We start from the raw sequence: 14,670 nt of genomic DNA on the forward strand, positions 1-14,670 counted from the left end.
TTTGTTTCCCATAATTAAAAATTCTAGACCTTTGTGCTTCAGGGTCAAGGCTAAAATGATATCCCACTTTTCCATTCTTTTTCTCTCCTTACGTACAAGAGAGAAAAGACATTTCCTTATTTCCTGCTCTCTAATCAGTATTTCTACAGGATAATCACAGAATATCCATTCCCTTTAAGGTCATTAGTACCTTTTCCACAGTCTAGACTAGTCAGTCTTAAAAAGCACCTCGTAAGCGCCTGGAGGAACTGTACCCACTCAGTTCGGTTTCTTTGCAGCCTCATCTCATCAAAGATTTAAATCTCACCTTTAATAACCTTACCGCATGGCTAGTACATGGAAAAAGTAGATGAGAGAAGAGACTCTATCAAACTGGCATGATAGGATTCATTGAAAGATAGTTTCCTGTACAAATCACCTTCTAAATATGTGTCTGATTATAATAGTTCTTATTAATTTCTTAATCTTTTAATTCTTATTTCAAATTTATCTCCTTTCTATTCGCCCATAAAACCTATAGTGTGTTTTTAAAAAATCATAATTCTTTATCAAACTATATTTTAGACATGAAGGCAATATAAGTGATCTATTTTTCTTTTCCCTCCTATAGGCAATAATAGCTCCAATTTTAAAGTTAAAAAAAATTTCCCTTTAGTAATTTTATTTTCTCATCACCTCAAACAAGTTTTTCTATTTTGTTTATAACTTCAAGTCATGTGCTGAATATTATCTTCTACTTTAAAATGTGTAAGTGGACAAAATATATTTCATTTGTATCTCAGTGGAAGTAACTTAGAGGTAACATAGGAACACTTAATTACATTAAGGAAATCAGCAAAACAAAATGAAAGCGTTCAGTCCTGCCATGGTGGTGGTTCACACCTGTAATCCCAGCACTTTGGGAGGCCAAGGTGGGTGGATCACTTGAGCACAAGAGTTCAAGACTAGCCTGGGCAACATGGTGAAACCCCATCTTTACAAAAAAAAAGAAAAAAAAAATTAGCCAGGCATAACGTTGTATGCCTGTAGTCCCAGCTACTCAGGAGGCTGAGGTGGGAGAATTGTCTGAACACAGAAGGTCAAGACTGCAGTGAGCCGTGATCATACCACTGCACTCCAGCACTTTAACCTGAGTGATAGAGTGAAAAACAGCATTCACTTAAAAAAAAAAAAAAAAAAAAAAAAAAAAGAAGTGGAAAAAAAAAGGAAGAAGAACAGAACAAGGCATGAATTTTGTTTCTGTTTACATATTTGTTGTCATGGCTTATTACAGTCCAGAAGAATTTAAATTCAAAAGCATTTGGAAACACTACCTCAATGCATAAAAGGTAAAACCAATAAAACTTATACAGATAGCACTGGTGAAATACTGACATACTTGAAGGCAAAAAATTAGTACTTTTATTTTATTTTATTTGGAGACTGAGTCTCGCTCTGTTGCCCAGCCTGGAGTGCAGTGGCGCAACCTCAGCTTACTGCAACATCCACCTCCCGGGTTCAGGGATTCTTGTGCCTCAGCCTCCCAAGTAACTGGGATTACAGGCATGCGCTGCCACAGCAGCTAATTTTTGTATTTTTCCAGAGATGGGGTTTCACCATGTTGTCCAGGCTGGTCTCAAACTCCTGACCTCAAATCATCCACCCACCTTGACCTCCCAAAGTGCTAGGATTATAGGTGTAAGCCACCGCACCAAGCCTAACTTAGTACTTTAAAGTAGTCTGTTTGGTAATGAAAACGTTTTCAACCCCTGAGAGGGACATCTTTAGTATTTTAATTGTGATAGTAATATGTTATTTTCTACAGTGTTTGACATTTGTACTGAAGGTACAAAGGCAATGATGAATAAAACTGCTGGTGCTTTAGAAGAAATTAAAGAAATGGCACTAACCTCTATGAGTAATCATTAAATTTACACATAGACAATTATGTACATATAGTGTATATATCTATTATATACACATATGTGTATATATAATTGATGCTTATTATTTCCAGTAGTTACATTTTATAAAGTCACCACAGACCCTGAATTAGAGAGTACCAAACCACTGCTCCCAGGAGAAAATACAGGATTAGATTTTTGTAAGCCTCTGGTCACAATATTTTATCAACCAGTTAACATATGACCTGTTTTATGTGTGTTTCTGTTTGAAGGCACTTTATTTAATCATACTGTTTATTCATTAATATTGAACTATATAAATCTTTCACTTCTTTGGTTAAATTATTCCTAGTTTATATTCTTTGTAGTTAGTTAATTTTGTATCCTACAACTTAATTCATTTATCAGTTTTAAGTTTTTTTGTTTTTTTTTTTGGTAGAGTCTTTAGATTTTTCTAAATACAAGGCCATGTCATCTGCAAAAAAGCTAATTTGATTTCTTCCTTTCCAATTTGAATGTCCTTTATTTCCTTCCTTTTCCTAACTACTCTGGTCAGGACTTTAAAGACTATGTTGAATAAAAAGTGGTGAAAATGGGCATCCTTATCTTGTTCCAAATCTTAGAGGAAAGGCTTTCATTTTTCCCCATTCAGTATGATGTTAGCTGTGGATTTGACAAAATGGCTTTTATTATTTTTAGACACGTTCCTTCTATACTCAAGTATTTTTTATCAGAAAGGGATGCTGAATTTTATCAAAGATTATTTCAGCATCATTAAAATAATCTTGTGGGTTTTGTTCTTGATTCTGTTAATGAAATGTGTCACCCTGAGTCATTTGTATATGTTGAACCATCCTTGCATTCCTGGGATAAATCCCTCATGATTATGGTAAGTAACCTTTTTAATGTGTTGGTAACCTTTTTAATGTGTTGTTGAATTCAGTTTGCTTATATTTTGTTGAGGATTTTTGCATATATGTTTATCAGCAATATGGGCCAGTAGTTTTTGTTGTTGTATCCTTGTCTGGTTTGGTGTTAGGGTAATGCTGACCTCAAAAAAATGTTTGGAAATATTCCCTCCTCTTTAATTTTTTGAGGAGTTTGAATAGAATTGGTATTGTTTCATCTTTAAATGTTTGGTTGAATTCATTAGTGAAGCCATTCAGTCAGGGGAATTTGTTTAATGAGAAATGTTTTATTATAGCTTCAATCTCATTACTTGTTTATTTGTTGAAGTTTTCTATTTTTTCATGGTTTAATCTTGGTAGGTCATATCTGCCCAAGAATGTATAGATTTGTTCTAGGTTTTTCCAATTTGCTGGCATATAGTTGTTTATAATAGTCTCTAATGGTTCTTTGTATTTCTGTGATCTCAGTTATTATCTCTTCTTTTCTGTTTCTGATTCTATTTATTTTGGTCTTCCATTTTTCTTAATCTAGTTGAAGGTTTCTCAATTTTTGTTTATCTTCAAAAAACCATCTTTTCATTTTAAAGTTGATCTGTATTTTTTGTCTTGATTTTATGTATTTCTGCTCTAATCTTTATTATTTCTGTCTAATTTTGGGTTTGGTTTGTTCTTGTTTTCTAGTTCCTACAGTCACATTGTTAGGTTGTATTTTAAAAGTCTTCCTACTTTTTTGAGATAGGAGATTATTGCTATAAACTTTCCTCTTAGCACCATTTTCGCTGTATCTATAGATTTTGATATGTTGTATTTCCATTTTCATTTATTTCAAGAATTTAAAAATTTCTTTGTTAACCTTTAATTGACCTGTTGGTTGTTTAGAAGCATGTTTTAAATTTCAATGTTCGTGTAGTTTCCAAAAATCCTCTTATTATTGATTTCTACTTTTATTCTTTGTGGTCACACAAGATAGTTTATATGATTTCTACTTTTTTGAATTTTTTTATATTTGTTTTGTGGCCTAAGATATTGTCTATTCTAGTGAATGTTCCATGTGCTGATGAAAATAACGTGTGTTCTGTAGCAGTTGGGTGATATTCTGTAAATGTCAGTTAGACCTGTTTGGTCTAGTGTATAGTTCAAGTTCAATGTTTCTTTGTGATTTTTCTGTCTGAATGATCTGTCAATTACTGAGAGGTGGGTATTGAAATCCCTTACTACTATTGTACTGCAGTCTATGTCTCCCTTTAGATCTATTAATATTTTCTTCATATACTTGGAAGCTCTGGTGTTGGGTGCATAAATATTTATATTGTTATATCTTCTTGCTGAATTGACCCCTTTATCATTGTATTGTGACCTTCTGTGGTCTCTCTTTACAGACGTTGACTTGTCATCCATTCTGTATAAGCATAGCTACTCCTATTCTTTTTTGGTTTCTGCAGGCATGGAATACCTTTTTCCATTCTTTTACTTTCAGTCTACATGTTTCTTTATAGTTGAGGTGGGTTTCTTGTAGGCAGCATGTAGTTGGGTTTTGTTTCATTATGCATTCAGCTACTCCATGTCTTTTAATTGGAGAATTGAGTTCATTTACATTCAGTGTTATTAAGTAAGGATGTACTACAAGCAAGCATTCTGTTGCTTGTTTTCTGGTTGTTTTGTAACTCCTTTCTTCCTTTCTTACTGTCTTTGTGGTTAAGTGATTTTCTCTGGTAGTATGTTTTAATTTGTTCCTTTTTATTTTAGTGTATCTTTCATAGTTCTTTTTTTCATATTATTGTATTTTATTACTGTTATGTGTAGTATATACTAACTTAAAGGGAAAAATGTAAACAAAATCAAAGTCATGGGGAAAATGGCATCTTGCTTTACTCTTCAACTGAAAGTTAACCTTAACAATCCATTTATGCCATTATGTCAAATTTTAGTCATCTCTGCAGAATTTTAGACAAATGAAAACGGACAAGGTAACACCAGAGAGTTAAGCACAGAAAGTGATACTGATTAAAAAGTTGAAAGTAAAATCTACCTTGGCTAAAACTGAACATTCAGATCTGTCTCTCCAGAGGAAAATCTAACTTGAATCATAATGGTTCATATTTTGACTAGTTCATACCCTATCAATTAGCTACTTATGACTTGAACATACTTTTTCACAGCTGCATTTCACAGCCTAAAACCCCACTGAGCATGCTGCTTGGCATGCCTTACTCCTCTGAAAGCATCACCTACTTTCTAAAAACCAGAAAATGAGTTTGCTTGTGATTTAAATTTCAAAAAATAGTTTGTAGAAAACAAAAAGTATCAACTGTTTTAAAGTCTTATGCTTTTCTTCACTCTACAACAGCTACTTCTACAAAAAAGAGTATGTGGACACTTTCTAAGAACTCAGAAACAAGAAAACCAAAATCAGAGGGTGCATGAATATATGTGCACGCATATGTACAGACTTAATCTCTACATCCCCCAAGACAGATTTAAACAGGTAATCCCAACATTCTAAATTCAGAAACCATAGAGAAACAGTTTTTGTTTCTAAATCAGTGGTATTACTAGCTGAAATGTTTAGAATACTGCACTTATAGTTCAGCAGTACTTTGATTATATATCCCATTTAAAAAAATCAAAATAATAACCACATTCTTCTAACAGCAAAGAATTCTCCCACTTTTTATTTATTTTGAAATACTGATATTTTCATAAACCTGCAAGTGGGAGATAAGCTGTTCAATAAAAGCCTTCTTATATATATATATTATACAGACATTATTTTAGAAGTCTGTTCATATAACAGATTATTTTGGTACTAACAAAAATTGTATACAATTCATCAATTGTATGGCTAGAAATGAAACCATAACTAAACCAAGACACACAGGGCTTTCTTGCACTTCGTTTAAGGAAAAAATTCCACATAATTCTTACTGTGTTAGAAGAATAAAGTACATTTGTCATAGTATACATTATCGTATTCCCTTAAAGCAGGGACTATGTAAAGTTTTTAAATTAAAAAATGTCCAGGCTTACTTCTGTCTGTACATTCAGGAATAATCATATCACTGGTTACATACAATTCTCATGCAAAGAAAACCCTCAAAAAACAAAACAAAAAAACCCCTCAGTTAGTTGTTTTCTTAAGTCTAATTAAGCCAAATTAATAATAGCAATTTAATTAGCAATCTGTAAATCAGAGAGGTATAGAAATTCAGCAGTTAAACTGTATTTCCCGCCTATAGTACTGCTGCTACTCAATCTATTTTCTTCATGTATTAGAAGAATTCATAGGCATTGATGGTCAAAATAAGAATCTCAACATGGCAGCAAATGACAGAAGAGTGAGAGAAAGAGTTCCTAATGTCGTGACAATCTTAATGATCCTTTAAAACGTAAAAGATTGTGGGCGTATGTGTGGAAAGGAGTAGGAAATAAAAGCAGGAGGTTAAGACAGGTATTTAAAGGGAATGGCGAGATAGCTACATTAGAATATTTATTTAAAAAAAAACTGCTCTGAAGTCTGCCCAGTGTACCAAAAACATTAAAAAACAAAAACAAAAAACCCCCAAAAAAACAAAAAACAGAGCAGACATTGGTGAAAGTTTAACTTGATAATTTATTTGTGGGGAAAAAAGCTAGTTTTGATGAGAAAAAGTTCAGTCCTTGCCTTGTAAACACAAAGAAACTCAACAGGAATTTTAAAGGTAGTAGGTCAGAAAATGCAACAGTAACTCTTATAATTCTTTTCAATTAAACAGACAAATCAAGTTGAAGACAAGTGTTAAAATACTATTCAGCCTGAATATCAGTCTATATATCCTGTTGTTCAATTGGCTTTTGATTTTTAAAAAAACAAATCAACAAACTTTGTAAGAGCTACCACATTTCGAGTGATGAAAATAAATTAGTTCCCCTCCCCAAAGATATTGTTTAACTTCTAAAGCATAAAAAGCTCTATAATATCTAATACAAATTAACCAGTGTTTTTACAAAAGTAATGCAGTTTTGGACTGATGATATTACACTGTATTTGTGGTAAAGTACTAGGCACAAGAATATATATATATATATATATATATATCAATTAGGCATTTTCAGTCTAATCGGTCTCTAAGTTTATCATTTAATTCTTGGCAATATATAATAACTGGTATGCATTTTGGTACTTAAGTCATGAATTGTGGAGAACAAGAAGCCATGTATTATAGTCACAGGGTCTATATCTAACAAACAATTGCCGTGTTGAACAAATCTCTTCTATGAAATTCGTAATTTGTTTTGCTGTTGGTCACTTGGAGTAGATCCTAGATTTGATTATTCCGTATTCATGCTTTCTCCATCTGCAGTCTCTAACATTTCTTCATCTTCATCATCATCATGTAGGTCTTTTGAAATTAATTGTCTGGCTAGTTTGATATTGAGTTCTTCATTGTAGTGAAGCTTCCTTTTCATTTCAAATTGTCGCTTTTTTTTCTCGTTCTTCAGGTGAGAGGTCACGATCCTCCTCTCCACTGCTTTCTTGTTCCTGAATCCGATACTTTGGCTCCATGCCTTCAGCAGCAGCTAATTTCTTGGCTAAGATGTCTGGCGCCATGGCTTCAGTGGTCTCGGTGTCACTACACGCATCTTCATCATCACCCATCATACTATGGTAAGGAGTGCTTGGTTCATCTATTTTCATTAAACCATAGTCTTTGTCTGCTGGATGATACGTCGCCAAGATGTTCATTTCATCCCACTTCTGGGATTTTTTGCTCAGCTCCTCGTCGACACTCCTGCGGGGCTGTTCGGCCGACGCCACCACAGAGGAAGTTGTAGAAGTCTTGTTCTTCAAGATCCCTTTAATGGGCCGGTGCGAGGCCGTAGAGGCCGCCATTGCCGGGTGCTCCGGCTGTCGCCTCAGGGTCACTGCTTGGCATGGGGTCCACGAAGAGAAGGGTCGGCACAGCAGAGACTCGCAAGCAGCCTCAGAGCCCGCTCAGGGCTAAATTAGCGGCCACACCTGCTGCCTCGGAAATGGCTACCGGAGCGGTTGTCACGACACAACTACCCCGACGCCAGAGCCAACGCCCAACGGGTGGCGGCTTCTCGCTTACCCTCAGCCGCCAGCACTTGACCCGTGGCTCGCGGAGAGATGCCGGCCTAGAGCTCCAGGGCAGGAGCGACGCCGATGCCCTCTTTCATAGTTCTTTTGCACTGTGGACACCATGAGGCTTACAAAAAAACATCTTTATAGATGCAACAAGTTGTTGTAAAGAGATGAAAACTTACAGAGCACAAAAACAGAAAAGAAACAAACTTTATCCCCCCACCACATTTTGACTTTCTATTGTCTCAATTAATATATTTTTATATTGCCTAACTCTTGACGATTACTGTAGCTGTTGAAGTTTTTGATTTGTCTTTTAGGCTTTATACTAGAGTTGTAAGTGGGTTTCGCACCACCTTTATAAGTATTAGGGCATTCTGGATTTGTCTGTGTACTTACAGTGGGTTTTATACCTCAAATGTTTTCTTTTTGCATGGTGGTACTGGTGGTGCTGGTGGTGCTGTTGGTACTGGTGATGGTGGTGCTGGTGGTGGTGGTGGTGGTGGTTTTTCTTATTGAAGAATTCCTGGTGTGGCACGGTGGCTCATACCTGTAATCCCAGCAATTTGGGAGGCTGAGGTGGTCAGATCACTTGAAGTCAAGAGTTTGAGACCAGCCTGGCCAACTTGGTGAAACCTCGTCTCTACTAAAATACAAAAATTAGCTAGGTGTAGTGGTGCGTGTCTGTAATCTCAGATACTTGGGAGGCTGAGGCAGGAGAATTACTTGAACCTGGAAGGTGGAGGTTGCAGTGAGCTGAGATCATGCCACTGCACTCCAACCTGGGTGACAGACTGAGACTCTGTCTCAAAAGAAAAAAAAGGAAAAAAATAAAGAATTCCCTGGCTGGGTGCGGTGGCTCACGCTTGTAATCCCAGCACTTCGGGAGGCCGAGGCGGGCGGATCATGAGGTCAGGAGATCGAGACCATGGTGAAACCCCGTCTGTACTAAAAATACAAAAAATTAGCTGGGCGTGGTGGCGGGCGCCTGTAGTCCCAGATACTCGGAGAGGCTGAGGCAGGAGAATGGCGTGAACCCGGGAGGCGGAGCTTGCAGTGAGCCAAGATTGCGCCACTGCACTCCAGCCTGGGTGACAGAGCGAGACTCCTTCTCAAAAAAAAGAATTCCCTTTAGCATTTTTTTATAGGATGGGTTTGGTGTTGAATTCTCTCTGCTTCTGTTCATCTGAGAAAGACTTTATCCCTCCTGTTTGAATGATAGCTTTGCTGGATACAGTAGTCTTTGATGGCAGTTATTTTCTTTCAGCACTTTCAAAATGTCATCCTGCTCCCTTCTGGCCTGTGTGGTTTCTGTTGAGAAGTTTGTTGCCAGATGAATTGGAGCTTCTTTATATGTCATTTGCTGCTTTTCTCTTGTTGCTTTTAGGAGTATCTCTTTGTCCTTGACTTGAGAATTTGATTATTATATCCTTTAAAGTACTCTTATTTGGGTTGAATCTGTTTGGTGTTCTCTGACCTTCCTGTACCTGCGTATTTTTCTTTCTCATGTTTTGGAGAGTTTTCTGTTACTATTTCTTTGAATAAGTTTTCTACCCCTTGTTTTTGCTCAGCCCCCACTTGAACATCCATAATTCTTGATTTTTTATCTTTTTAGGCAATTTTTCTCTATATTTTTGTTCCTTTCATTCCTTTTTCCTTTTGACTTCATATTTTTGTTGCTGTTGTTGTTGTTGTGTTGTGTTTTGTTTTTGGTGGAGACAGAGTCTCACTCTGTAACCCAGGGTGGAGTGTAGTGGTGCAATCTTGGCTCACTGCAACCGCCACCTCCTGGGTTCAAGAGATTCCTGTGGCTTAGCCTCTGGAGTAGCTGGGACTATAGGCATACATCACCACGCCTGGCTAATTTTTTGTATTTTTAGTAGAGATTGGGTTTTGCCATGTTGCCCAGGCTGGCCTCGAACTCCTGACTCAGGCGATCCACCCACCTCAGCCTCCCAAAGGTGATGCTGTATTTTGTTTTTCTTTTTCTTTTCATTTATTTATTTATTTATTTATTTATTTATTTATTTATTTATTTATTTATTTATTTTTGAGACAGGGACTCACTGTGTTACCCAGGCTGGAGTACAGTGGCGTGATCTGGGCTTACTGCTACTGTGTCCGGAATTGGTGGGTTCTTGGTCTCACTGAGTTCAAGAATGAAGCCGCAGACCTTCACGGTGAGTGTTACAGTTCTAAAGGCGGTGTGTCCGGAGTTGCCTTCTGATGTTCAGATGTGTTCGGAGTTTCTTCCTTCTGGTGGGTTCGTGGTCTCACTGGCTCAGGAGTGAAGCTGCAGACCTTCGCAGTGTTTTTTTTTTTTTTTTTTTTCTAGCTGCAGACCTTCGCAGTGAGTGTTACAGCTCATAAAAGTAGTGTGGACCCAAAGAGTGAGCAGTAGCAAGATTTATTGCAAAGAGCGAAAGAACAAAGCTTCCACAGCGTGGAAGGGGACCCAAGCAGGTTGCCGCTGCTGGCTCGGGCAGCCTGCTTTTATTCTCTTATCTGGCCCCACCCACATCCTGCTGATTGGTAGAGCTGAGTGGTCTGTTCTGACAGGGCGCTGATTGGTGCGTTTACCATCCCTGAGCTAGACATAAAAGTTCTCCACGTCCCCATCAGATCAGTTAGATACAGAGTATGGACCCAAAGGTTCTCCAAGGCCCCACCAGAGCAGCTAGATACAGAATGTCGATTGGTGCATTCACAGAACCTGAGCTAGACACAGGGTGCTGATTGGTGTATTTACAATCCCTGAGCTAGAGGTAAAAGTTCTCCACATCTCCACCAGACTCAGGAGCCCAGATGGCTTCACCCAGTGGATCCTGCACAGGGGCTACAGGTGGAGCTGCCTGCCAGTCCCTCGCCGTGCGCTCGCACTCCTCAGCCCTTGGGTGGTCAATGGGACTAGGTGCCGTGGAGCAGGGGGTGGCGCTCGTCAGGGAGGCTTGGGCCGCGCAGGGGCCCATGGAGGGGGTGGGAGGCTCAGACATGGCAGGCTGCAGGTCCCGAGCCCTGCCCCGTGGGAAGGCAGCTAAGGCCCGGTGAGAAATCGAGCGCAGCACCGGTGGGCTGGCACTGCTAGGGGACCCAGTACACCCTCCGCAGCTGCTGGCCCGGGTGCTAAGCCCCTCATTGCCTGGGGCCAGCAGGGCCTACCGGCTGCTCTGAGTGAGGGGCCCGCCAAGCCCACGCCCACCCGAAACTCCAGCCGCCCACAAGCACCGCGTGCAGCCGCGGTTCCTGCTCGCGCCTCTCCCTCCACACCTCCCCGCAAGCTGAGGGAGCCGGCTCCCGCCTTGGCCAGCCCAGAAAGTGGCTCCCACAGTGCAGCAGTGGGCTGAAGGGCTCCTCAAGTGCTGCCAAAGTGGGAGCCCAGGCAGAGGAGGTGCCGAGAGCAAGCGATGGCTGTGAGGACTGCCAGCACACTGTCACCTCTCACTACCTCTTCCTCCCAGGCTCAAGTGATCCTCCCAGCTCAGCCTCGAGTGGCTGGGACTACAGGCACCAGCCACACATGTATAATTTGTGTGTGTGTGTGTGTGTGTGTGTGTGTGTATTTGTAGAGATAGAGTTTTGTCATGTTGCCCAGGTTGGTCTCAAGCTCCTGGACTCAAGTGATCAACCAGCCTCAGCCTCTCAAAGTGGTGGGATTACAGGCATGAGCCACTGTGCCTGGCCCTAACTCTGTATTTTCAAATAACCTGTCCTTGAGCTCACTGATTCTTTGCTCTGCTTGATCCTTTCTGCTATTGAGAACTTCTAATAAATTGTTCAGCTCAGCAAATGTATTTTTCAGTTACAAGATTTCTGTCTGATTTTTCTTTAAATTTCAATCTCTTTGTTAAATTTCTCTGATAAATTTCTAAGTTGCTTCTATGTGTTATCTTGGAGATACTGAGTTTCCTTTAAATTGTCATTTTGAATTCTTGGTCAGAGATCCCATATCACCGTCCTATTAGGCTCAGTCACGGGTTCCTTGCTTTGTTCATTTAGGGAGGTAATGGTTCCCTATTTACTGTTGTTTATTGTGGATATACATCTATATTTTTGCATTAAGTGATTGTTCCTCTCTTCTCTCTCTGGCTTGTTTTATTATTGGATATGTTTGCTTAGAGGTTCTTTGAATTTACCTGCTGAATTTCTTTATTTCCCCCACTGGTTGCTGCTTTCTCTTTAACACTAGATTGTGCCTTGAGCCTAGGTTTTCCTTGGCTCCAGTTAATGATCAGAGCACTGCCCATCCCTAATGAGGAGGTGCCAAAAGGGATATCCCAGCAGTGTGGGAAGGCTGGCTAGGGGTTCATGCCCAGGGGACCTGCGGAATATTTCTCCTACAATGTACTGCTGCTGAATAGCTACCCTGATTTGGCATCTCTTTTGGCTGAATTTCAGATGGAGTTTCTAGGGCTGGGGGTGTAATAGTCCCACTCTCCTCCTTTATCTATGGCTGTCCTCAGGTGTATTTTTCCTTTCAGGCATTCATGATGCTTCCCATGGGTTGAAGCAGGGATAGGTCTCCTGTCAGAAAACTTAAGGTGGTAGGGGAAGCTGGTGGTTCACCTCAATCTCACTTTTTTTACTGTAGAAACCATGAGTCAGGGGGATATTTTCTGTGCATTTTGCTGTGGACAGATGGGAGTGTGGGATGTTGAGGATATAAAAGTCCAATTCTCAGACCATCTTCTTGTTTTTTTTTTTTCCACCTCTTTGTGGCCCTAGGAGCTGTCTCATCTTCATATTTGAGTTTTTGAATATCATCAGTGATATTTTGTGAGAGTGACTTAGCTTCACTCTTAGGCTTGTCCTCCCTGTTTCGCTATGAGAATCTTGGGTTTAGTTAGGCGTCTTGTATAGGTTGTAGTCTGATGAACACATGCTATGCTTGGTGTGAGATACTCTGGTCACAGGATCAGCAGTGATGTGAAAATACAATAGAAGTTCAATCCTGCCCTGTGCCCAATATAAAAACTCTGCCATGGCATCCAGGGAAATCTGAACTTACGTGTAGGACTATGTACTCTAGAGTTTTACTGTTGGACTTCACAATGCAAGTGATTTGTTTCTACTTGCTCTCCTTTGTGCAACCTGTTCCCCATAATTTGTTGAGCAAATTGAGGTAAGCTTACAAGGAAGAAACATTATTGCTTATTGAGAGCTTATACTATGTCAGGCTGTTTTAAATGCTTGCTTATATCAGGGGTGTGCAATATTTTTCTGTAAAGAGCCAGATAGTCAGTATTTTAGAATTTGCATGACATACGTTCTCTGTTGTAACTACTTAACTCAAGTTGTAACAGGAAAGCAGCCATAAACAATATTTAAACAAATGATGTAATTGTGCTCCAATAAAACTTTGTTCAAAAAAACAGGCAGCAGGCTACTCAGACTGTGGGCTGTAGTTTTCCAATACCTGGCATGTACTCCCTTACCTAATTTTCACAAGAACCTAACAATACTGTCTCTTGAGTGAAAAGGTAGCAAAAAAAACGTATAATTTCCTTCCTTCCTTCCTTCCTTCCTTCCTTCCTTCCTTCCTTCCTTCCTTCCGGTTTTGCTCTGTCACCCAAGCTGTAGTGCAATGGCCATCCATAGCTCACTGTAACTTCAAAATATTGTGCTCAAGCAGTCCTCCCACCTCCATACCTGCCTCCTGAGGATCTGGGACTATAGGCCTGCACCACCATACTTGGCTAATTTTTGTATTTTCTGTAGAGGTGGGGTCTCACTGTGTTGCCAGGGCTGCTCTCAAACTCCTGGCCTCAAGTTATCCTCCTGCCTTCGCCACTCAAAGTCTTGGGATTACAAGCATGAGCCACTGTGCCTGGCCAGGTATAATTTCATAGCTCTCATATATTTGAAAAATATAAAAACAATGCTAGCCAGGGACAGTGGCTCACACCTGTAATTCCAGCACTTTGGGAGGCAGGCAGATCACTTGAGGCCAGGAATTCAAGACCAGCCTTGACAGCATGATGAGACCCCCGTCTCTACCAAAAATGCAAAAATTATCTAGGTGTGGCAGCTCATGCCTATAATCCCAGCTACTCAGGAGGCTGAGGTATGAGAATCGCTTGAACCCAGGAAGTGGAGGTTGCAGTGAGCAGCGATCACGCCACTGCACTCCAGCCTGGGTGACAGAGTGAGACCCTATCTCAAACAAAATAACAACGCTATGCTTTTATCATATGTAATCTAATTAAGTGCTTAAATAACCCTGCAAGGTAGGGGACATTATCTTCCCTTTTCCAATGAGACAATTAAAGCTTCAGGTGTTTGCTTAATGTCTTGCAGCTAATAAACAGTGGGCTCTAAATTAGAATTTGGGTCAGGTTCATCTAGGCCTTCATGAACATCGAGGGAGAGGCAATAGACCATACTGATTTTTAAAAAGACCAAACCTTTGTAGAGTTCGGTTTCTCACCTACCAGAGGTAATGACCAGATCTAGGTATACGCATAGGAGTGGGTGGCTGAGACTCTTAGTCAGCTTGGGCTTCCATAACAAAATCCCATTGATTGGGTAGATTAAACAATGGCAATTTATTTGCTCACAGTTTTGGAGGAAACAAGTCCAAGATCAAGGTGCCACAATCGTCAGTTTATGGTGGGAGCCCTTTGCCTGCCTTCTCGCTGTGTCTTCACATGGCATAGAGAGGGCAAGCTTTCTAGAGTCTCTTTTTATAAGAGTACTAATCCCATCAAAAAGGCCTACCCTTATGACTTCATCTAAACCTAATTATCTCTCTAAGACCCATCTCCAAATACTAACACTTTGGGGTTAGGGCTTTAGCATA

At 39.8% G+C, this 14,670-nt stretch overlaps 1 protein-coding gene across 1 annotated transcript; it reads right to left on the reverse strand.

Annotated features, from left to right (window-relative positions):
- Positions 1 to 6,904: 6,904 nt before the first annotated feature.
- On the reverse strand, positions 6,905 to 7,661 carry PPP1R2B (PPP1R2 family member B). The gene is given in 2 exon segments (XM_012504696.2): positions 6,905 to 7,255; positions 7,257 to 7,661. Coding segments are annotated over 2 exon segments (618 nt in total). The 3' UTR covers positions 6,905 to 7,042.
- Positions 7,662 to 14,670: the final 7,009 nt, after the last annotated feature.

Source organism: Nomascus leucogenys, chromosome 2, assembly GCF_006542625.1.
Source record: "Nomascus leucogenys isolate Asia chromosome 2, Asia_NLE_v1, whole genome shotgun sequence".
Classification (NCBI taxonomy): Eukaryota; Metazoa; Chordata; class Mammalia; order Primates; family Hylobatidae; genus Nomascus; species Nomascus leucogenys.